The sequence below is a fragment of the Balaenoptera physalus genome (genome assembly GCF_965194825.1).
Source record: "Balaenoptera physalus genome assembly, chromosome: 3".
Lineage (NCBI taxonomy): Eukaryota > Metazoa > Chordata > Mammalia > Artiodactyla > Balaenopteridae > Balaenoptera > Balaenoptera physalus.
The window spans coordinates 29,995,153-30,019,599 of record NC_138890.1 but is presented as its reverse complement, the minus strand read 5'-3'; the positions used below and the strand labels follow the sequence as shown (position 1 = coordinate 30,019,599).

The 24,447-nt window shown below is 46.0% G+C and overlaps 1 protein-coding gene across 2 annotated transcripts in view; it reads left to right on the top strand.

The window, feature by feature from the left end:
• The window catches only part of WWC1 (WW and C2 domain containing 1), a 149,933-nt gene that overhangs the window by 58,962 nt on the left and 66,524 nt on the right, over nucleotides 1-24,447 (top strand). For both annotated transcript variants that reach the window (XR_014262048.1, XM_082456401.1), the window contains exon 2: nucleotides 15,104-15,213. Coding sequence is in view for 1 of the 2 variants with exons in the window: in XM_082456401.1 (XP_082312527.1) it covers nucleotides 15,104-15,213 (110 nt within the window). In the remaining variant the exon portion in view is untranslated. The remainder of the gene's footprint in view (nucleotides 1-15,103; nucleotides 15,214-24,447) is intronic.

Here is a 24,447-nt window from a genome sequence, read left to right as displayed (position 1 = left end):
GGGCTTCTCTTTGCGGTGGCTTCTCTTGTTGCAGAGCCCGGCCTCTAGGCACGTGGGCTCAGTAGTTGTGGCCCGTGGGCTCAGTAGCTGTGGCTCGCGGGCTCTAGAACGCAGGCTCAGTAGTTGGGGCGCACGGGCTTAGTTGCTCCGCGGCATGTGGGATCTTCCTGGATCAGGGCTCGAACCCGTGTCCCCTGCATTGGCAGACAGACTCCCAACCACTGCGCCACCAGGGAAGCCCTGTAACCTGCTTTTTAAATTTCTTTTCAATTCTGTAATATAAACCTTCTCCCTTCTGTCATTCAAAATGCTTCCTGAGCATCCATTTCAAACAGTTGCATCAAATGATTATAACCATAATTTACCAACTATTCATTCCCTACAGATACTGAGGCTGTACGCATTTTTTTCTTCCCATGGTAAATAATGTTGCCTTGAACATCTTTGCGTATAAATCTTCCCAGCCGCGTAGGGTCAGAACAGCAGCAAGTCGCGGATGCGTTTGTCTTCAAGGCAGTGGATTAAGTTCTTGAGGCCCCTTCTCTTATAGGAACCAGGTGCTTCCCTGACTGCTCCTGTCCTTTGTCAGCTGTGACTTCTGCTCCTGGGTTGGGCGCCGAGAGCGAACATCTCTTTCAATTTGTCTAAAACACACCTTCTTCTTCTCTTTATCTTCCCCAGCTCTCACAGCCTCCCCCACAGCGTTCCTAATAAACATTCCTAATGTTCGTCCCTAATACTTGTAGCCAGAGCAAAAATAGCCCCCTAATTTTCCCTTCTTACCAGACTTTACAGTTTAAAACCACAGGGGATAGTTTTCAATTCCACGGTATTTAAAACATTACCTCTTCCGGCCTCTCAATTATGTAGATTCACCATCTCCGTTCACTTTCCGAGGAATAGTTAAGACCTGAATTCAAATGCTCAGTCTACCTCTTAACAGCCGAGCGACCTTGGTCAACTTAACATCTCTCTCTAAGGCTCCATTTACTCTTGGGTACCATGGGATCGTAATGGGAGCCACTTAAGTGGATTGCTATGAGAATTTAATGACAATTAGTACACTTAAAGTGCTGTGTGTTAGTGTTGTTATTCGCTAAAGGTTTTGACTGTGGGTCAAAACAGGAGCATGCAAGTCACCTCCAAGATGCTAGATTTTCATGACAAAACGGTACCATGTAATGCCAGACCTGGAAGGATGGCGTTGAGATGGAGTCCACCCCCCTGGTTTCATTGATGGGGAAACTGAGGCCCACAGAGGGGAAGGGACTTGTCCAGGGTCACCTGGATGGGTATAAGATATGACATCACAATGCTGCTCCTATGATCAGGCAGCAGGAGGGGCTCATGGCTTCAGAGCACAGATACAGCCCTTCCATCAAGCCCGGGGAGGGGGTAGGGGGGACTCATCCTTTATGTCTAGGCCTCGGGTGGGCTCAGTGTGGGATTCAGCTAATTGTCCAGATCCCACCCATTGCCTGTTAAGCCCCCCAGATCAATCCCAGAGCAGCTAGGAAGCTTGTGGAGTATTAGAAACGCTATATATATTCTCTCTTGCACTGCACAGGTGATTTCCTATGACCCACCCCCCCCATACCGTCCGCGCTTGTGTGACCACACACACCACACGTACACACACACATACCTCTTGGGCCCATTGGAAATTCATATATTCTCCCCTGGCACGGGAGCTGAAGGCGTCTGCCAACCTGTGGGTTTCTTTTCCATGTGGCTCACCATCTGGAGCGGCCACCTGGCCTCCTTGTGGAGCGTGTGTGTGTGTGTTTGCGTGTTTGCGCACACTAGCTCAGGCACCCATGTCCCAGGGCCAGCATATTGTGTCCCCTCTCTGTGCTTGAACGGCTGAATGAACAAGAGCAAGAGAACAGAGGCGCAGAGGACAATACCCAGAAGTGATCCTGGCAGCGTGAATGAATAATTCATATTGTATCTGCTGCTTTCCAGGGCTTCCCCAAATAGCTGTTTTAATTGCTTATTTGTTTCGCTGCTGACTTTAATTCAGCGGCCTTCAGCTCAGAACACTTTGGTGTTTAACGTTGACTCTCAGGTAGGGCTTCCCTTTGGGGAACAAAGGTCTGTTTTCTTCCTTAAAAAGAAATAATGGGAGGGAAAATAAACCCTTAAAGTTGTACTTTTCAGAGGTAAAAACCATTTTCTTTTCACCTCCTGTGCAGAGCTCCTTTGTAATCAGTCACTGTAGGCCTCTGTGGTCTTGGAGAATAAAGAAATAACGGTTACATGGACAGGCAAGGCGAGCTTCTGGGCTAGATCAGTCGGCCCACTGTGATGCAATCGGCAAACACTTGGGCATCTACAGATTTTGAGATTCTCAGACATGGCCAGGGTGTGCTGCCTTGTGCTTTCCTACACATGCCAGCCAGAGCATCTAGGAAAGGTTATTAGGAAGGCCCTACCTGCCTGGGCAGGCAACCTGGGGGCTGCCCTGCCAATGTAGCCCGTAGAATAGTAGGGGGTCCAATGCCATGTCCCCCCCGGAGCTCTGGCAGGATGCCTCTAGTGTGAAATGCGTGGCTCAGCTTTGAAAGGGCTTCTGCTGGTGGTCCTGGTGGAATGACCTGGAGAAGGGGGCTGGTTGGAAGCCAGACATTTGGAGCCCCTTATATATAAATATAAGGGCAGCCGGAGGTAGCAGGATGTAGAGTGTGGAGGGCCTGGGCCGATAGAAGCCGTGTGGGTTACAGCATGAGGTGACGGGTGTGCACCTGAAGACACAAAGGGCACCCAGGACACCCTTGGTGGTTGCAGAGATGGGGCCAGTGGGCTTTGTGGTCTAGTCCCACACCTGCAGAACAGGGGCACCTGTAGAGCCAGTAGGCCAGGGTGCAGTCAATTACTCCCCCTCACCCCGCGCCCCCCAGCTCTGCTTGGCCTTCTGTCTGCAGATAGATGCAAAGGGTAGAGGGCTGGTTTAATGTGGCGGGACAGAAAGTGATGCTCACTGAGGACCTCCTAAGTGCAGAGGAGCAGAGGGGTTAAGAACCTGCGTTCCGGAATCAGGTCCATGTGGTGCTGTGTGCTCACTGGCTGTGTAACCTCAGGCAAGACACTGTGTGGGACAGGAGCTCAGCAAACACTAGGAAAGGGCTGATACAGCTGCTTCCGGGATGTGCTCAGAGAGAGGCCGGGGGGCCGTGACCAGGCCCTGAGAGTGGGACGGGAGGCAGAAAGCTTTGATAAAGAAGGAGAAGGAGAGGGATTTCTCGAACACAAGGTTCGATACCACTTCTAAAGTTCCTGCAGTCATTAAATAGCGGATGTTATACACCAGTCGTCCTAAGTATGGCGCTGGGACCAGCAGCATTGGCATCACCTGGGAGCTTGTGGGAAATGCAAATTCTCAGTGCAGCCCAGAATCAGAAACTCTGGCAGTGAGTCACCGCTCTCTGTGAGTTAACAAGCCCTCCAGGGGATTCTGATGCAGCTCAGGGCTGAGGACAACCACTGTATACAATAAGGGGAAGTCAGAAGGGGTGTTCAGAGAACGGGTGCATATGGGCCAGGGAGACTAGGGAGTGTTAGGAAACCTGAGTGCCAGGAGGATCCATTTCCTCTGTGGCTGTGTGACCTTGGACAATTCCTTAGGACACAGTCTTAGAAACTCAGTACTGAAAGGTCCTTTAGCGATCACTGTGTCATCTTCTTATGGTGGGAACGGGGAAACAGTGGTCTAGGGTGAGGAAGGGGCTTGGCTATAGTTCCTCAGTGGCAGAGCTGAAAATTGAAGCCAGCTGGATTTGCCTCCTGACAAACTAAGTGTCCCAGGATGTATCAGCTTGCCTCTCTCTGTCTCAGTTTCCACATCTGTAAAATGGAACTAATAGTAGTACTTAGATTATTTTAAATAAGTTAATATCATATAGTATTGAATATGGGGTTTTCCTTTATTTTTTCCTTACAACTGTATTGAGGAATTGCTGAAGCACACTAACTTGTATGTATTTAAAGGGTGCAATTTGATGAATTTTGACATACACATATACATCTATGAACCTGTCTTCATAATCAATATAACAAACATTCCCATCACCCCCGAAACTTTCTTTGTGTCCTTTTATAATCCCTCTCTCCCTCTACTCCTCCCCAGGCAACTACTGATCTGCTTTCTGTCCTTAAGGTTGGTTTGTATTTTCTAGAATTTTACATACATGGAATTGTACAGTACAGTCTCTTTCTTCCCTGGTTTCTTTTACCCAGTATGTTTCTGAGATTCATCTGTATTGTGGTGTGTTTTAATAGTTTGCTCCTTTTTAGTACTGAGTAGTATTCCAGTGTGTGGATGTACATTTGTCTATCCATTCCCCTATTGATGGACATTTGGATTGTTTCTAGCTTAAGGTTATTACAAATCAACATAACATTGATTTTAAGAAGCACCATTATTTTATGTGCCACTAAGAAAGGAAAAGTGCTACCAATTAAATTATGACTCAATGTTTTTAAATTAACTAGAATGTTTATTTCATACTGATCAAAATAAATCTTTCAAGCTTAGTTTTTTTTTGTTACTCACATATCACTTTTTTACATACCAAAAAAAAAAAAAAAAAAAGGAATACCTAAACAAAAATAAAGCTCCAGTGTTCCTATACATCTTATCATTCCGAATCCAATTCTTTGGAGTCAATTTTTAGCTCAGAATTACTGATGTCTGTGCTTTTAAGATCGTCATCCTTGGTGCCCTCAAGGGTGTTGGTGATGCAGCCTTGTTATAGGGCCCACAGAGAAACTCAAAGGCTCCGGTGCTGGGCTCTGCAGCCAGCGTGGCAATTATGCAGTGGTAGCCTCCCTTGCACTCCTGCTTTGGGAATGTTGCTAAACGTGTCTGTTCATTGCCTTCTCCACCCTTCCCCACAATCATTTGGTTCCTAGGGGTTAAAAGTGCTCCACTATTGTCTCTGAGATTTTATCCCAAGCCCATGACATCTTTGATGTCTGTGCACACACGGGCGGTGACAGCTCCATCAGGACCGCAGCCTAGCTGACAGTGTCGTAAGATGTCAGCAGTGCTAACACACATCCCAGTTTCGGAGATGCTAAAATGTATTTTAAAATGTGCAGCTCAGAATCGTTGAAACAGAGTCTATGTGTACTTTGTAAGTACTCAATGAAATTCAGCTTTTATTATTATTATTGCATTACTGTGAAGCATCAATTTCCTGTTGGTCAAATGAGGGCGGCTGTATCTGCCTCACAGAAATGTTGTGAAGGTAAAGGACATGATTTATTTCACATAGAGCATTATGGTCCAGTGCCTAGTACTTAATTGACCTTCAGCAAAAGATGTATTGTTTCATTGCAGCCTCACAATGCCCTTGACTTTGGGGACCGGCAAGATAGAAGACTTGTGAATGTTGAAGCTGCAAAGGGGGCCTTAGAAATGCTACATCTCAGCTCCCTCATTTTACAGATGGGAAGCCCAGAGAGGGTGGGTGCCTTCCCCAAGGGCCTGGTTCATCTGGTGGCAACATCAGGATTCAAACCCAGATCTCGCCACTCCCCTTCCAATGGTCTGCCTAAACTGTGTTGTCATGGAAGGAGCCACAGGTCAGGATCCCAGAGAAGCCTTCATGGCCAGTTCCATTTCCAGAAGATCAGCTCCTCAGGCTGCATGGCTGGGGTGAGGGTCAGAGCTCAAGGAACAGGAATGGCCAGATTCCAGGGAAGGGTGGCTTTGGCCTCTGTCCATCACGCTGGAAGCTCCTGGACAGCCCAGCACCTGGGAGGACCCTTTGGAAACCCAGCTCTTGGGACTGGAAAGGAGCAAAGCTGGGGGTTGAGTGCCCTCAGGGTCATAAATACAAAAAGGAGGAGCTCTGCATATCTGCCCAGCACCACATGCCAAGGGCTCTATTGAGCTGTTCCTAATGTACTAATTCGTTCAGTGCTACCAGAGCCCCGTGAGGCAGGTTTTCTTGACTGCTTTATACCTATGGGGAAACTGAGGCTTAGAGCTGGGGAAGGAATACCTAAGATTACACAGCTAAGAAAGATGGAACTGGGAGTCCCATTTGGTTCTGTTGGCCCTTTCTATAGGGCACAGAACCTCCTTAGCCTAACTCCCAATTCGGGAATGAGAATGGAGCTGGGTGAAGGGCAAACATGTATACCCAGTGCTTTGTTCTGCTCTGGTACTGGGCTTTAAGAGAATTACCCTCCAACAAGGGAACAAGCAAAACGAAGGGCCCATCTCCCAACCTTGTCTGTCCATGAATGGGAACTTCATAGTTTCATACGGGTTCTGGCCCAGTGATAATTCTCCTTCCAGTATAACAGGGTTAGTTAGCCCAGGACAATACTATCAATAACTATTTCTTGAAGCCTGTTCAGATGATTGCTGTATCTCAGATGGAGCTGAACTCAGCACCAGGCTGACTTGATCTCTTGGTGTCATGAGTGTGATGCAGGCCTGGGGTTGGTCCCCAGGTTTTAGTCTCAGCCTTGCCACTGGGTCCTTGGGTGGCTCTGGGCAAGTCTTTCTCTCTGTGCTTCAGTTTTCTCACCAATAAAACAAGGAGTTGATTTATTTGTCAGATCCCAGATATCACACTCAGTTTTAACATTCCTTAACACCCCTGCATCAGGTGCCTCATTTGGACAGCAATGAAAATAATAATGAATTGCTCACATTTATTGAGCACATACTATATACCAAAGTGATATTTCATCCATTATCTCATCTAATCCTCAAAGAACACTGTAAGGTGGGTTTGAACAGTACTTACCTGAAAGCGTTGTTATGAGGACCAAGTGAGTTAACATATGTAAAGTGCTTGGAACAGTTCCTGGCACAGAATCCATGCTCAATCAATGTATTATTATCTCTCCTGTTCTGCAAGTGTGAAAACTGAGCCGAATAGAGTTTAAGTATCTTGCCCAAGGTCACAGAGCTAGAAACTGGCAGAGCCGAGATGTAAGCCCAAGGAGTCTGGCTCCAAAGCCCTGTGCTCCTAATTTCTACTCTGTGCTGCCTCTAGAGAAGACAAGATGCAGGAGAAAGATGTTAGAGAGCAGTGGGGACTATGTGCAGCTAGAGAGTGCCTGCCTTCAAAAGGCACGCTAGCTCCATTCTTAAAACACAGCACTGTAGTAGACAGACAAACATATCTATAAGCTGAATTTGGCCACCCAGTAGTCAGTTGGCCATGCCTAGGCTAATCCGTGATCTGGTTCTCAGAATCTTAATCTTAAATCCCAGCAAGTGAGATGCAGAGGAACAGCAGAATCACCACTGTGTCAGTGAGCTGGAGGGTATCCAGGGATGGGTAGGCATAAAGACATGGGGATGGAGGCGAAGGAAGGGAACAGGCCCAAGGCTCAGGTGTGTGATCCCAAGAACTCAGTTCGGGGGGGCAGAGTGAAGGTAGGATTTAGCAGGAGGAGGTAAGCCACTGGTTTGTGGAAGCCTGGGTTAAAGACTAGAAGGGGGTAGGGGGAACAGTCTGGAACTTTCCCTCCCCAGAGGAGAATGCCAGGAATGAGAGGGAGTGACTAGACCAAGAAAGCTTCTGGATAAACCAGTCCTACCAAAGTAGGGAAGCAAGGAAGTCTGGGGGTCGAATAACCAGAATGTCGAGACAGGTGTTTTGAGGGTAGAGGGACAGAAGTGTTTAAGGGAAAGAAAACTTGGAAATTCCTGGTGTAAATGCCTCCTTCAGAGAACACATTTTGAGAGCCAAAGCCAATCCAGCTGCCACCTCTTAACTCTCTCTGGTTTAATTTCCCAAAAACAACCAGAGTCCCAAGTCCTCCAGGAAAGGAGGCGGTGGAATACAGTGCAAGGCTTGTTGGCTATTAGCATGAACAAGTATTTTGCCTCATCATGGAAAGGGATATAAAACCTAACTGATAAGAACAGGTGATGTTGGTTGAGCCCTGTGTGCCGTGGGCTTAAGCATAGCTCATTTAATGCAGGTAGTCACTCGGAACATCCCCACTTTACAGATGGAGAAGCAGGTTCAGGCAAGTTAGGGTCCACGCCCAAGTGGACAGAGTGAGTAAGTGATGGCGCCTGCATGGCAACCCCTCTAGAGCTTATGATTTTTTTTTAATCACCACTCGTATCTCTCGAGTTGAAAAATGGGGACAGTGATTTTGATGATGACGATGATATGATAATAGCTAACACATCCAACCAACTTAAGATGAGAGATGACACAATTCTCACGGTGCGCAGAGCGCAGAAGTCTCTCAGCTGTTAACAGCCCGCATTTACTGAGGGCTTGTTACATGGCAGGCCCTGTGCTAAGCACTTTACATGGCTTATCTCATTTAATCCCTGCAACACCCTTATGAGATTGCAATGTCTAAGTTTCACAGAGAAGGAAACTCCTAACAAGGTTAAGTAACACACCTGTGGTTGTAGACAAAGCAGAGAGTGGGTTTCAGCCCAGCATCAATTCCGCAGCCTTTGTGGGTAGCAACGACCCGGCCTCCCCATTAGCCGTGAAGCCCACCACCGTCTTCCCTGGACTACTTCCTTCTCCAGCCTCCCCCCGCCTACACCCCGTCGTCTCAGTCTCTCCCTTCTCTCACCCCCTTGGTCTTTCACATCTGTACAGCTGACCTAGCATCTTATTAACTATCCCTGCATCCTCTCATTGCCTGGGGTTCACAGTCTAAGGTAGCGTAACCGCTATACATGCTGTCACAGGGATGGGCCACTCCCTGCTTTCAGTGTAAGCCTCGGCTGCCTGGCCAGACCCTCTGCTCTCGAAGGCAGAAACAAGGCTTATTCAAGTGTCTTAGCCCTCGTCATGTCTGGCGTGGGACCAGGCTGTTGTGTCCATGCAGTAAATTCTTTTTTTTTAAAGCCTGATTGAGTTTATTTTTAAATTTTTATTTATAAATTTATTTATTTTATTTATTTATTTTTGGCTGCGTTGGGTCTTCATTGCGGTGCACGGGCTTCTCGTTGTCGTGGCTTCTCTTGTTACACGGAGCACGGGCTCTAGGCGCACGGGCTTCAGTAGTTGTGACGCACGGGCTTAGTTGCTCCGCGGCAAGTGAGGTCTTCCCAGACCAGGGCTCGAACCCGTGTCCCCTGCACTGGCAGGCAGATTCTTAACCATTGTGCCACCAGGGAAGCACACGCAATAAATTCTTGTTGTTTGGAGGCCTGATTGAAAGGAGGGAGAAAGGAGTTGAGGCGAGGGTGAGTCAGAGAGCCTCTCTGGGTCGCCTTCTGCAGCTCGGCACTAGGGTGGCGCTCAAAGTCTTAGGGGGGACCCCAGAGCCCCAAAAGCCCAGCCTCTGCCCACTCTACCTCCAGTCCATCACTCATAATGTGAAGATACGTGGCTTTCTTTTCTGTTCCTCACACCATCATCCCTTCCCAAAGCCTTTGTACTGGCCGTTCCTGTTGCTTCCCTCCATCCGGTCTCCCCTCCAAGATCACCTTCTCCGAGAAGCTTCCCCTGCTTCCCTTGACTGCCCTGCCCCGCCCCACCCTTACACATAATCCCACTCCCTGTTGTACTTTTCTGAATAGCATGAGTCTCTGAAATGATCCTGTGGATTCATTTTCTGGTTGGGGTGTCTCCCTGACAGGAGTGTAAGGGCAAGGTCCTGTCTGTCTCGTCCACTTCTGTAGCTGGGTGTTTGCTCCGGTTCAGCTGTGGTTCATGTGCTCAGCCGTCCTCACCAACTAGGAGATGGTGATTTTTTTTCATCCCCAGATTTGTTTAAGGAATGAATGAAGGTGTTTGCACCAAACCCAATTAAAGGGAGGAAGGAGAATTGCAAAGATTGCACTTTCTTCCGGCCACCCCAGCCTTGCAGGTGTGGGCTCCTTAGCACTGGGGCTCTGCCTCGGTCCGGTGGTGGCGTGTCCTCAGGAGTTGTGTAATCCTGAGCTATGGGAACTATGCGTGTGAAACACCCCGGGGTGGGAAGAACCGGCCTGGCCATTGTGCCTGGGCTGGGAGGAGAGGTTCGGCTGAAAGTTTGGACAGTTCTTGGCATGCAGTCTGCAGGGCCCTTTAGAAAGCAATCCCGCCCAGTTGGCCCTCGGAGAGAGCACGGTCTGGGGGGGCCAGCATCCCGCTGGACGGCGATAAAGAGGTTACTGTGGGAAGCGTTCAGATTGCTCGGGAAGCACTAGGAACATGAAAGATATGTTATGCGTTCTTCAGTCCCAAGAGAATCACCACCCAGTGTTAGACTTGGCAAAAGGCTTTCTGCTCCTTCTCTGAGCTGCCTCCTTAGAAAAGACGCGCTGTCTGAATACTGAATGCCAGCCGTGGCGATGTGGAGCTGGAAAGAGGACGAGGGGCCTGCGTTCCTGGACAGGTGATCCCACAGGACCCTACCTGTCTCCAAGGCAACACATCCGGGCCCCTTTTTTTCCAGGAGAGCCTGTTGTGAAACATTCAGGAATGTTTGTGCTCCTTCAGAGATTTGTAATTAAGAAGAGGCAGAACTAGTTCTCTTTTGGCGCTCTTCCCTCCTTCCCTCTCACCCCTCCGGCATTTGGGTCATTTGATTTCACGATCTGGGTTTTCAGCAGCCCAGGACTTGGAGGCTGGAGGAAGGGACTGTACCGGGCTGGATTGGGGCGAATCGCTTCAACAGGGGATGGGGGCTGGGAGTTGCAGGCAGGCCCCCAAGGCCTGGCCACATATGAAAGCAGACATCTCTTCCCAGCTCACATTCTTGGCACTTGCCCAAGGGGAAGCACTGCAGGCCAGAGAAGCACCCACAGTTTCCCAGGGGAGACCGGTTTAAATGGACAGTTCCTCTCTCTGGGAAGAGAAGTGTGTGCACATGTATATATGTGTGTGTGTGTGTGTGTGTGTTTAAATCCTTGTGCAGCTAAAAACGCTTCTCTTCATCCTGATTCTCTGAATGACACGTCTCTGCACACTGAATAATTCATCTCCCTCTTGGCATTTGTTCCAGAGAGAATCTCGCTGTCCAGATTTCTTGTAAGTTGCATAGTCTTCCAATAGAAGCTTTTCTCTTTCCCATGGAAGAGCTCTGGGAGCCTGGATATCAGCCCTCTGGTTTTTTTTCCATGATCGCTTTGAAGGGAAGCCTGAATATCAAACCCAAAGCCTTCCTTTCTCCTCTTGCCCCCTCCGTCTAACATTGGGTCCCCTGGATTCCCTCTTCTTTATCCCTGTTGGGCACGATGTCTGTGTTCACCGCAGGCAGGAATCAGCATCTCAGCCCTGGTAGGATATCCAATGTCAGGTATATTACTGATACTTGTATCTAACATTTACTTCAGGTCTGACTTCTTGATGTCCAAGGCTGGAACAATCAGTGGAGTTAATGGTTTTCTGGAAAAGTGATGCATTTTGGGTGTCTTAGACCTGCCGCTCCTCCCTCAGTCCCCATCCTCACACACAGAGCTCAGTGAATCCCTTGTCGTGGTAACTGTGAAACAGTTGTCTTTTCATGAAGCAGTCGTGCATTATCCAAGCGTATTGAGTAGCTTTGCACCAAGATATAGAATACTGAAGTTGCAAATAGGACGCAGCTTGGGTGCCGTCTGCCTGCTTCAGATTTCCCCCTGCCCAGCTTCATCATCTGTATCTCGGGCATAGCTTCCTTTGTGCTCCAGACTGTTCTGAGACTCCCTTGGTCTTGTCAGTTTTTATTAGCAAAGCTCAGGTTCTGTAATCAGGCAATGGGGCTTCAGGTTATACCTCTGGTGTTTGCCAACTCTGTGATGTTGGGTGTGTTTTCTCACTGGTAAAATAAAGGAAGAGTGCCTGTGGCCCAGAGAGGGAACATGATATGTACGTAACTTGTTTTCTAGGCCTAGAATTAGTCATTATTAAATATTTTAATTCCAACTGATATAGGAATATTACAGAGAAACTAGTTAAAAAAAATGATTAGAAAGGAAAAAGTTAAATTATGTTAAAATCCCTATACCAAGATAGCATTTTAATGTATATCTTTCTAGTTCCTCTTCTAGAAACATATATGCATTTTAGGCAAAATGTCATATACTGTAACAGTATCCTGTAGCTTTTTTTTTTTTTTAATAGATCTTTATTGGAGTATAACTGCTTCACAGTACTGTGTTAGTTTCTGTTGCACAACAAAGCAAATCAGCCATATGCATACACATGTCCCCATATCCCCTCTCACTTGAGCCTCCCTCCCATCCTCCCTATCCCACCCCTCTAGGTCATCGCAAAGCACCAAGCCGACCTCCCTGTGCTATGCTGCTGCTTCCCACCAGCCAACTATTTTACATTCAGTAGTGTATATATGTCGATGCTACTCTCACTTAGCCCTGGCTTCGCCCTCCCACCCCATGTCCTCAAGTCCATTCTCTATGTCTACCTGTCTGCCCCTTTATTCCTGCCCTGCAACTAGGTTCATCAGTATCTTTTTTTTTTTTTTTTTTTAGATTCCATATATATGCGTTAGCATATGGTATTTGTTTTTCTTTTTCTGACTTAACTTCACTCTGTATGACAGACTCTAGGTCCATCTACCTCACTACAAATAACTCAATTTTGTTTCTTTTTATGGCTGAGTAATATTCTATTGTATATATCTTGTTCGGCAATGTTGCTTTTCCTCATAGTATGTTAAGAGCATCCTTCCATGTTGGCAAAATATAGAACACACCATTAATTTTTGTTCTTAGGTATTCATTATTGTATTCACCCATTCCACAAATGTTTATTGAGCACCGATCGTGGGGAACATAAGATTCTGTTGCTTAGATGCACCATTGATGAAATCATTTAATTCATCCCCAGGGAAGAATTTTGAAAGGTGGTGATCCACACAGGGATTCAGGGAGCTGTGGAGAGGAGATGTATCTTTTATCTTCTTGATTTTCTAGGTTGCAAAGTGTAACTAACAAGATTCCCATCTCCCCAGCCAGGCTGGCAGGTGGGGCTTCTCAGGGCTGAGCCCAGGGAGAGGAATGAGTCAGAAACAAAGGTCTGACTGTGGTTGGCTCAGGCATTCCTGTTCCCTCCCAGATTTATCTGTCCTCAGTAATAGAGTCACTTGCCGTGTAGGAGTATACCTCTGTATGGAGTTTTCCTTCAGAGGCCTTTTCAAAGCTGTGTTAGATGAAATGATGTTGGATGAGATTTGGCTGTTGGTCACTGGTCTTCATTCTCCATGAGGAAGTGGGAACAAATCATTTACAGTAGTTTGAGGAGGAGGAGGAGTACTGAGGGACATGGTCTTTTGTTTCTGAAGTCTATGCAGGGCTTGGGGTGGAGTGGTGGAGTGGGCTGAAGACAGCTTTGCAGAAACTTTATCCAGGTTGGCAAAGGTGCTCCTGAATGAAGTGCCTTCTGACCCGAGGAAATCACCTGTGTCTTCCCCACCTTTCCTTCTTTTACTCTAAGACGGTGGCTTGTAATTTTGCGTGGGGCTCAGGAGATGCATTGAAGATGTCAACTTTCCAGAGAACCTTTTGGCTCACAACAGGGGCTCTGAAGACAGAGTGCCTTGCTTGAAATCCCAGCTTTGTCATTGTTATGGACATCAAGAATGTTATTTAATCTTTCTTAGTCTCAGTTTCCCCTTCTGGGAAGCAGAGAAGAATGTTCTTTGAGCGTCCATTTGCACCAGCCTCTGCACTAAATGTTTTTACAAACATGACTTTATTTAACATTGACAACCTGGAGAGTTATTATTATCCCCACATTTCAGATAAAAATACTGAGGCTCAGAGAGGGACAGTACGTTGCCATACTCACACAGCTGGTAAGTAATGCTTATTGAATCTTTATTGGATAAGGCTTAGCCTGTTGCATATCATATACGCCTCTGCCTCATCCTTTGTCTCCCACAATACAGCAGTAAATTACTGACTAACAGAAGCTTTGGGACTACCCATTCCTTCAGTCAATAGATACTTTTCTTAGCCTACCAGACCCTGGATATATAGTGGCACATGAACATACCAGGTCTATCCACCAGGGGCTCTTGCAGTGTTTCTTTTTTCCCCACATATTTTGCTTTAAGCTTGATTTGGAGTGGGTTTAAGAGGGAAGGAGATTGCACAAGATGGGAGAGTCATTTCCTGCGGCTTGGAGGGAAGTTCTTAATCAGGAATCCTAGACCCCGTCCCACTCATCTTTCCTCCTCTCCCATTGTACCTCAGTTTGCCAATCTGTCTAAAGAGTGTTGAAGCAGAGCCTTCTGGGCTTCCAGAATTGGGAGGGGATTGGGAGCAGACAGGAGAGGGAGAATATTAGAATATGTATTTTAGGCAGATACAGCTATGGGGAAAAACCAAAGGGGCCGTCTGGGGGCGCCACTCAGGCTGACTTTTGTGTACCTAGATTCCCGGCTCCCTGCACGCTGGCTAAAATGCTTGACCAAGGGTTTATGGTGTTTTCCAGCCTTGAAAAACCTTTGTTTGTTTCGTTGGGTGATTTGTCTGTCTGTCCATCTGACTTAGCCACCAAGACTGGGTGATTACCGCCACCTCACTCCCCACAATATGGTGACTTAGAGGGTGGTTATCGCTAAAAGATCAGTTTGGCCTGGATTTTGCAGGGAAGGACAGCAGTGGGTACAGGCATTTGGGAATCGGCCCAGGAAGCAAAGAAATACGGTTTTTGGCCAAACTCACAAGGAGGGAACATCTGCTATTCTAGATGCTGCAGTAAGCTAGTTTTCCAGAGGGGAAGGAGGTAGGACAGACATGGGCTAGAGCCGGGGGGATGGCTGGGGCTGTGGTGGACAAGTGAATTGCAGGTGGAGCAGCCAGAGAGGGCTGGAGTTCGAGTCCGGAAGTAAGACTTGACCCTCGAGCCCTTTCCTGGGACCCCCCTCACTTAGAGATGCAGGAACAGAGGCCCAGAGAAGGCAGGTGACTTGCTCAAATCACTCCCCAGTTTGTGGCAAAGTTGGGAGCCGAGCAGATTCCCCGCCTCCCTCCCAGGGGCTCTAATCCTGCTGCTTCAGTTATGCATTCATCTTCCCGGGGACAGCAGAGCTGGTGTCACAGCGCAAAGCTTCTGGATCTGGTGGGTCGGCGCAGAGGAGCAGGGAGGTTGAGAGCAGCTACGTGTTGTGGGGTCTTGGGGACCGTGGGCTGATGGAATCTGTTTCTCCTCTCCCTTGCCAGGTACACCAAACCGCTCACCTTTGCTGACTGCATTAGTGATGAGTTGCCGCTGGGATGGGAAGAGGCGTACGACCCACAGGTTGGAGATTACTTCATAGACCACAACACCAGTAAGTTCCTGGCCGTCCTCCCTTCCCATCCCCTCTGCCCATCCCTCTACCTCCTGCCCAGCCCCCAAGTCTGGAAGAGCTACCAGCAGGGACTCATGAAGCCAGATTGTGTTTTGTTTCACATAGAGTTAGACAGAGATGTCAGTGTAGATATAGATAGATAATGTATGCTCATATATAAATAACAGTTCAGAAGGATTTTAAATAGAATCTAAAAACTCCACCTCTCACAACCCATCTCCCCGATTTTACAGAGGCAACACTGCTATCAATTTCTTGTGTATCACTCCAGAAATTTCCCAGTCATGTGTGTTTATGTGTATATGTACATATATTCTTTTTTTATATATATTGATTTCCACGCATACAGATTTTTTTTCCTATAAGGTAGATGTGTCCTTGTCATTGCCAGACCATTTTGGAGCAGTCACTGCCCCCAAAGCAGGTCCCCAGCAGCCAGCATGCACACGTATGTGTCTGTCATGGAGTGGTCTGACTGTATGTGCCACTAGCCCATCATACCGTTCAGCCCACCCTCACATCGTATCTGCGCTCCAGGTATCCTGACCCAGAGTGAAGATTCTTAGTGTCTTTGTCTCTGTGACTATGATGGAGGCATAGGTTGATACAGGAAGAAGCATGTTGTCTGACAGGTGGAAGAACCCAGGCCGAGGTACCCCAGCCGGGGAGAGTTGATGTGTATTTGGGCCTCATCCATCACGCACCTTCTCGGCCAAGACTATTCCTGTCCTCGGAAGTTCGCTGCCCCATTTGTTCACGTGTACAGAGGAAAGACGATGTTTCTGTCTCACTCTCCACCTTCTGAACTGTGGGATTCCTTTTTGTCCTTTCAGGCAAGAGGAAAATGGGATGCAAAGGCACGTGTCTGAAGGTTGAGATTAGGGCGCCAAATCCCAGCGGCCCCTGTTTCCTGAGTGTGCGCTCTGTGCTGCGTGCTGGGAGAGGAACTGCAGAGACATCACTCATTCAATCATCCCGGCTTCCCTGTGGCATGCTAGGGGGATTATCCCCGCCTTAGAAATGGGACTCACAGGTAGAAATCGACTGCTCAACACTCAGAGTCAAAACATGGCAGAGCTGGGATTTGAACTGGTGCTGGGAGTGGAGTTGGGCTTCTCCATCCACTTCCTCCTCTGGGTTTCAGTAGCACCTGGTCATACCTCTGCTGTGCCCCTCATCGCTCTGTAGTATAACCATTTACCTACCGAGACTAGCTCTTCTAGAGCAGGACAATGTCTAATTCACCTGTCTAGTCCCAGGCCTTTGCCTGGTAAGGCACGTAGTAGGTGTGCACTTGACCTTTGCTACATAGAAAAGGGCATACGTGCATGAATGCACGACCAAGTGGGTGAATGAGCAGACTATTGTTGGCACCAAAGCATAGGAGAGTTTCTGAGAGACGGCTAATGGCATTAATTGCATTGTTGGTGGTAGCCGAGGTTTTTATTAGCACTCATGATTGCATACGGGATAATGAGAAGTAAATATGCCTAATTGAGTATGTATGGGGAATGAGGTTAATGCTTGGAGGGCTGCACGGTATGCTGGGTTAAACACTGATGTACAGGACCCCTAATCAGTCCTTTCCTGTTTGTAATTGCTGAGTGCATCCCCTTCATTAAAATCTGATGGTGGGAGTGAGATTTTCAGGTGCTTCTGGGAGTTGCTGGAGAGACAGAAGGATGGCGTATCATGCAGTGGCAGAGTTTATTCTGGAGGGGATGATGGCAGAAATGGGGGTATGTGTTGGGAGGTGAGTAAATGAGAACCACAATAGGAAGAATTCTCTCTGGTAGTTTTACCAGCTATCGGGCTACTGGTTTTCTTTTGGCTGGAAGGTGCTCTCATTGGACGGAGGGTACCACCTCCGCAGACGGAGCCAGTGATACAGATGCGGTATGTATGTGACCATCGAGCCCCAAGCACTCAGAGCCGTGGGCTCAGACCAATCCTCTGTGTGTCCACTGACTGAAATTACTCTCCTAAGAGTTCTAGACACAATAGAATTGAGCAACAAATTAAATCCACCATCCAGCGTTCGTTCATTCAGCAAATATTTATTGACCTCCTACAATGTTCTAGGCACTGTTCTGGGAGCGTGGGGTACGTGAGAGTTCAAACTGGCAATGATCCTTGTCCTTACAGAACTTTCATTTTGGCAGAAGAAACAGAAAATAAACAATAAGTAAGCAGATTATGTAGTATTTTAGAAAATTATCAGTGTTATGGGAAAAGGGGAAGCAGAGCATGGGGCTGAGGTGTGCTGGGGTGCCTTTGTGGGTGGCGGGGAGGGACAGTGGTAAAGGTCTTCAGGAAGAAGACCTTGTCGAGAAAATGAGATTTGAGCTAAGACTTGAAGGAGGTGGGGAGAGCGTTTCGAGTAGAGAGAGCTGATCGAACAAAAACTCCACTGTGTGATCACATTTAGCTCGCTTGAGGGATGGCAAGGATGCAGGTGTGCATATAGCAGAATTCGTGAGGAAGCGGGGATAAGGGCATCAGGCCAGCAGGGTGTGGGCAGTGGTCCACCTGAAGGGTTCAGGCTTTTATTCAACATGGTGGGAGCCATTGGAAAATTTTAAGCAGATGAGTGGCGCGTGACCTGTTTTATGTCTTAAAAAGGTCACTCTGGCTGCTTTGCTGAGAATAGACCTTAGTGGAACAAGGACAGAAGCAGGGAGACTTGTAAGAGATGATTGCAACAGTCCAGGTGACAAAGGACAGTGCCCCAGACCAAGGCCGTAGTGGTAGAGGTGGTGAAAAGTGGCCTGAAGCTGGAGGTATTTTCAAGATAGAGCCAACAAGCCTTCCTGATAGATTGCACGTGGGGTGTGAAAGAATGGGATAAATGAGCCTCTCTGGGCCTGAGCAATTGGCAGGATGGAGTTGCCATTTATTGGATGGAGAAAACTGCAGGAGGAGTGGGTTTAGGAAGGAGGAACAAGGGTTCATTGGGATGTGTCGCATCTTCCATGCCTGTTACACACCTGAGAGAAGGTGTCGCTGGTCAGTTTGATGTAGGAATCTGGTGTTTGGAAAAGAGATCTGGGCTGAAGATGTGTATTTGGGAGTTGTTGGCATATAGAGAGTATTTAAAGACATGAAGATGGATGAGATCACCAAAGGAATAAGTCAAGACAGAGAGAAGACAATCAAAGAATGAGCCATGGGGTCCTCAGACAGGAGGAGGGTACAGAGAAGAGGAAAACCAGTCATGATTCTGGGGAGTGATTGGAAAGATGGGAGGAAAGCGAGAGCGTCTTGGCAGCCATGTGAAGGAGGCATACTGAGGAGAGAGGTGTCAACCCTGTCAAATGCTTCTGACAGATCAAGTACGAAGAGGACTGAGAATTGACCGATAGATTTAGCAAACCCCTGTGACGCGGTGACCCTGACTTGGAGGGCAGCTTTGGACAAGGACTAGGGGAAAAAGCCTGACTAGAGTGAGTCTAAAAAAAACGGAGGGGAGGCATTGGAAACAGCAAATATGGACAACTCTTTCCAAAATATAACCCGCTTTCATTATTTCATTTATCCGTATTCAGTTTTCCCACTGCCGTGTACATCCAGCATGATTAGATGGTTTTAATCAGTGATCAAATTGTGTGTTCTGCTGTTTTCTCTTCATACTATGTCATGAATATTTGAGAGATGCTACCTAGTCTTCATATTTGTCATTTTTAATGTGTCAAATAGATGTATTGATACATTTTAACATATAAAATGAGTGTACCATAATACCCCCCTATTGCTGATCTTTTGGGTTCTTTCCATTTGTTTGTTATAAATAAATAACACTAGGGGAAGAATCTTTATGCATATTGCTTTTTTCTTCTATGATACTTTCCTGGAGTTGTATTTCCAAATGTAGGATCGCTAACTGAAAGATTATAAACACTCGTGAGACTTCTGGTACCTCTTCCTAGTTTGATAAGTATTTCTAAAAGATCGTGTCAATCTGTATTGCCACAGCAATAAGGGTACTATTTTTCTCATACCTTCATCAGTCAGTATGGAGCCAGTTACTTTTCGATAAATTCATCACAGGTTTAAACTGTTACTTCATTGTTTTTCATTTGCATTCATTTCCATAGTGACAAGGTTGGACGTTCTCCAGATGTTCAGCTGTTTTTAAGACAATTGTTGTTCAAGCCGTTAGAGAATTCAATAGTGTTAGTCATGTGGGTGCGCATGTGGTGCGTGTAGAAAACAGGCGTGTGATGGGTAGAGGTGGTGGGGTGAGGGATGTGTGAAGTGTGGTGAACGTGTGAGCTGTATGGAGAGTGAGTGTGAAGTGTGTTTGTAGGTAGAGGTTTGGAGCCTGGGGGAGGCTGAAGAACTGGGTCTCCATGATGGCTGCGCTCAATTGGCTAAATGTTTACTGGAAGTAGCTGCATTTTGGGGAGAGGGGGCATGAGGGGGGAAGGGGACAGAGGGATGCTGTTGTGTGTAGCTGAGTTCGTGACATGCTGAATGATGAAACTATGTCCATGTTTAGCTTTCATAAAAACAAGAACTCAAAAATAGTTGGCCAAGGACATCGCTAAGAACCTGCCCAGGTGTAAAGTTATCTATTCCGGTGAGGTGGACTTAAGGAAGTGGAGTGTCAGCAGAAGGGGCTGGGCTTGGGAGGACCCCTCAGAGTGTGACCAGTTCAGGATGAACAGCAGTTAGCACAGCTCCTTACAGCCACCTAGGGAGCTGCCCCCAAAGGACAGTCTAATCAAGAGTTGCTAGTACAACTGGTATCCACATGGAAAAAAATACATCTCCACTTCTCTCCCCGCCTCACACCATATGTAAAAATAAATTCAGAACGGACCACAGACCTCAACATAAAAGCTAAGACTAGAAAACTTCGAGAAGGAGACTAAGGAGAAAATCTGCAAGATTTTAGGGTAGGCAAAGGTTTTTTGGACAAGGCACAGAAAGCACTAAGCATACAAGAAAAAAGTAATAATAATTGGGCTTCATTGAATTAAAACTTCTGCTCTTCAAAAGACCATTAAGAAACTGAAAAAGCAAGCTACAGATAAGGAGAAAATATTTGCAATACATATATCTGACAGCAGATCCATATCAAGACTATAAAAAGAACCCTTACACCTTAATAGTAAGAAGCCCAACCACCCAATAAAAAGTATGAGCAAAAGATTTAAATAGACACTTCACTAAAGAAAACATACAAATGGCCAATAAACACATAAAAATATGCTTTACATAATCAGTCATTAGGGAAATAGGAATTAAATCTACAACGAGGTACCACTATACACCCACTGTAACGACTAAAATGAAAAAAATTGACAGTACCAGTGGTTGGTGAGGATGTGGAGGAACTGGAACTCTAATTCACTACTAGTGAGGATGTAAATCAGAACAACCATTTTGGAAAACAGTTTTTTAGTTTCTTATAAAAGTCAACCTATAATTAACATACAAGCCAACAATTCCACCCCTAGATAGTTTTACCTAAGCGAAATGCAGACATTGCAAAGACTTGTGCACGCATGTTCATTACAGCCTTATTCATAATAATCTCAAACAACAACCCAAAAGTTTATCAAAAAGTGAATTATGCTGTATTCATGCAATAGACTGTTATTCCACAATAACAAAAAATGGACGACTGATACAACCTAAATGAGTCTCAAAAGCCTTATGCCAAGTGAAGGAGGTGAGATCCAAAGAGCACATACTGCTTGATTCCATTGTCACGAAGTTCTAAGGCAGAACCGGAGGGAGGAAGTGGGTGGAAGTGACTGACACAGGACAGCAGGGTAAAGGAACCATTTACACATTGAAAACAAGTGGTAGTTTATGGTGTATGCGTTTGTCAAAACATATCCAAGTCTACACTTTAGATGATTGCGCTTCATTGTATTTAAATTACGCCTTAATAAAGGTGATTTAAACAAGGTATTGATGCCCACTTAATACTGCAGACCAATTAAATGGAAATCTCTGGGGTAATTTCCAACATGCAACCAGGTTGAAACCAGTGTTCTGGTGTGGGGTTGTGGGTTGTGTTTATCTGTCTGTACATCCATCTATCCGTGTTGGTTTGTGCTACAGAAGAAAGCCTGGGTCACCAAAAATGGTAGCCAAGCCAGCCTTCAATTAAGGCTCTCACGTGCTTTTATACTCCAAGGAACGTGACCTCCAAAGGGAGGGCGCCACTCTCAGATTAAACCCAGAGCACCATGGGGAGGATTCGTTCAGGGGTGCCCCGGGGCATTTGTCAGGGACCCAGCATTTCAGCCAGCCCTCTGGCAGGTGACTCTATCTGGAGCTCAGCATCGCACCTGCCAGCCTTGCCTGTCGTCTTCTGTGACTGCTCAGCCCACCGGTGTTGTCACCTCTTAGCAAGTCTAACCTTCGGTGATATGTTGAAATTATTTGCGGAACTTTGCGGGTCACCATTGCCTCCTTCCCACCCCCAGAGATTCTGATTTAATTGTCCAGGGGCGGGATCTGAGCATCGGGATTTAAAAAATTTCCCCCAGTGATTCTACTATGCAAACAGGGGTTCTTGGACATTGGCTGCACAGCAGTTACCTTGCAAAGCTTAAAACTGCCAATGCCTGGGCCCTACTCTTGGAAACTCTGATGTTAAGTGTTCTGGGGGCAGAATTCAGGCTTTTGTTTTTATTTTTGTTTTTTGAAGCTCCATAGCTAATTATAATATGCTGACTGGACCCAGTGTACTGGATGAAGTACCAACCTTTTTTTTTTTTTTTTTTAAAGCAATTTTGCTGAGAGTCTGGGGGAAAAGGCACTCTCATAAAGCTGTCTGTGAGAATAAAAATTGGTACAACCTTTGGGAAGATAATTTGGTAGTGTCTGTTAAAATTTAAGCTGCGTATACCCACTGACCCAGTAATTCCTCTTTTAAGGAATTCCTCTTTTTACACTACAGAATTAATAATAGCACACGTTCATAGAAGTATGTTTTTAAGAATCCTCACTACAGCATTGGTTGTGGTAGCAAAAGAACTGAAAACAATCCAGATGTTTCCTGGTAGTGGTCTGGGAGACCAGTAAAGACCTATCATAAATAAATGTTAGTACCATACCATGGAATACTATGCAACCATTTAAATGATTGAGGTAAGTAAAAAATAAAAACAGTGGTACAAATGAAAAAAAAAGGATAAATTAAAAATTGAGGTAAATCTTTATGTACCTATAAGGGAAAATGAACATGATATATCATTTGGAGATGAAAGCAAATTGCAGACCAGTATACATGACATGGGCCACTTTACATTAAAAATAAATTTGTGTGTGTAGATATGTATGTATAAACAGGTTTGTATATAATCAGAGGGCAATATCTGTTAGTGTGTGAGACTCCTAACGGCAGTTACCTCTAGGATGTAGGATTGGAGAGATTTAAACTCCCATTTCTTACTTTACGAATTTGCAATGGTGGAATTGTGAGATTTTTCTTTTTTTGTATTTTTCAATATTTTTCCCAAAAATGTAAATTTTTAAAAAAATGACAAACTTTAAAAAACATCTGCACCCTGGCCATGTTTCCTTTCTTTTCTGTGGCCCGTGCCAGCCAGAAGTGCGGGGCCCCTGAGGTGAACCCAGGAGTCCCTAACCCTGAGGGAATGCACATCTGCTGATGGGAAATGGGACCCCACAGTCTTTCAACCCAGCTTTGTAAATTCTCTCCTGCCCCTTTTTTTCTTCTCTTACAAGTGTTCCTCCCTCTTACTTGGTTGAAGAGTTGCAAAACTTTCTTTGTGGGAAGCAATTTTGTGGCTCCTGCCAGCCATCTTCACACCTTGTTTTCTTTCCCAGAAAAAGGGAGGAGGAGAACTTGAAGAATTGAATAGTTTTGGCTTTACTCTCACCATCATTTGTTTACTTTACCTGGGTGTAAGTACACTACAGCTTCCTGGGAAGCAGTGAGGCAGGGCCCATTATCCTCTTTTATAATTAGAAAAGTAGACTCAGAGGGGTCAAGCAGCCTGCCCATTGTAACACAGTGATTATTGGCAGGCATGAGAACGTGGCCCTGCTACTACCTCTTTGATTATTCTTCCCGTCTCTTCTTTCTTTCATTGGAAATACTCATTGGGGCCTATTCAGGAGGATTGAGAGCTAAAGGGACTGCAAAAGGAGGTACAAACTCAAAGCCCTCAGGAGCCACACACATGACGTAAATGAATGAAGCAGATAAATTGTGGACCCACAGTGGCCAGATCTTCTGAATGATCAGGAAAAACCAGAGGGCTTCCCTGGTGGCGCAGTGGTTGAGAGTCTGCCTGCCAATGCAGGGGACGCGGGTTCGAGCCCTGGTCTGGGAGGATCCCACATGCCGCGGAGCAACTGGGCCCGTGAGCCACAATTACTGAGCCTGCGCGTCTGGAGCCTGTGCTCCGCAACAAGAGAGGCTGCGACAGTGAGAGGCCCGCGCACCGTGATGAAGAGTGGCCCCCGCTCGCCGCAACTAGAGAAAGCCCTCGCACAGAAACAAAGACCCTACACAGCCATAAATTAATTAATAAAAAAAAAAAAAAAGAAAAACCAGAGATCAGTATTTTAATAAATCTCCTTGTTTTTACATACCAGTAATCAGTTCAAAATTAATAAAGTTCTTTGGGCTAAGCAAAACCTGTCTACAGGCTGCATTCACCCTATGGCTGTGATTATACAATTTCTGGTGTGTTAGTCACCCTTTACCCCACCCACCAACTGGGAAATGACTGAGGAGTTGACAGTCAACGGGCATTGATTCTTGGACATGGTTTTGACCTCTTTGACATCTGCTCAGCTGCCAGCTACCCTTTTTAAAAAATTTTTTTGTCTTCTGACTTTTTTCCAAGTTATCACTATACGTATTTATTGTACACATAATTTTAAAAAATAAAAAAAAATGAAGAAAAGGCATCCTACCATCAAGACATATCTGCTGTTGATAATTTGCTAAGTTTCCTCCTAATCTTTTTGAGAATGTACATACGTATTTTGATAAATACAAAATTATTTATGCAGTTTTGCACCCAGTACTTCTACTCACTTTTATATCATAAGCACCTTTCTGGTTTTTTAAAAATTTTTTTTGAAGACATTATTTTTAATGGCTGTTTTAGTGTATTATGTAAATATAGCATACTTATTTGAGCAGTTATTTCCTGTGTGACCTTGAGCAAGTCACTTAACCTCTTTATGTCTCAGTTTTCTCTTTTGTTTAATGGG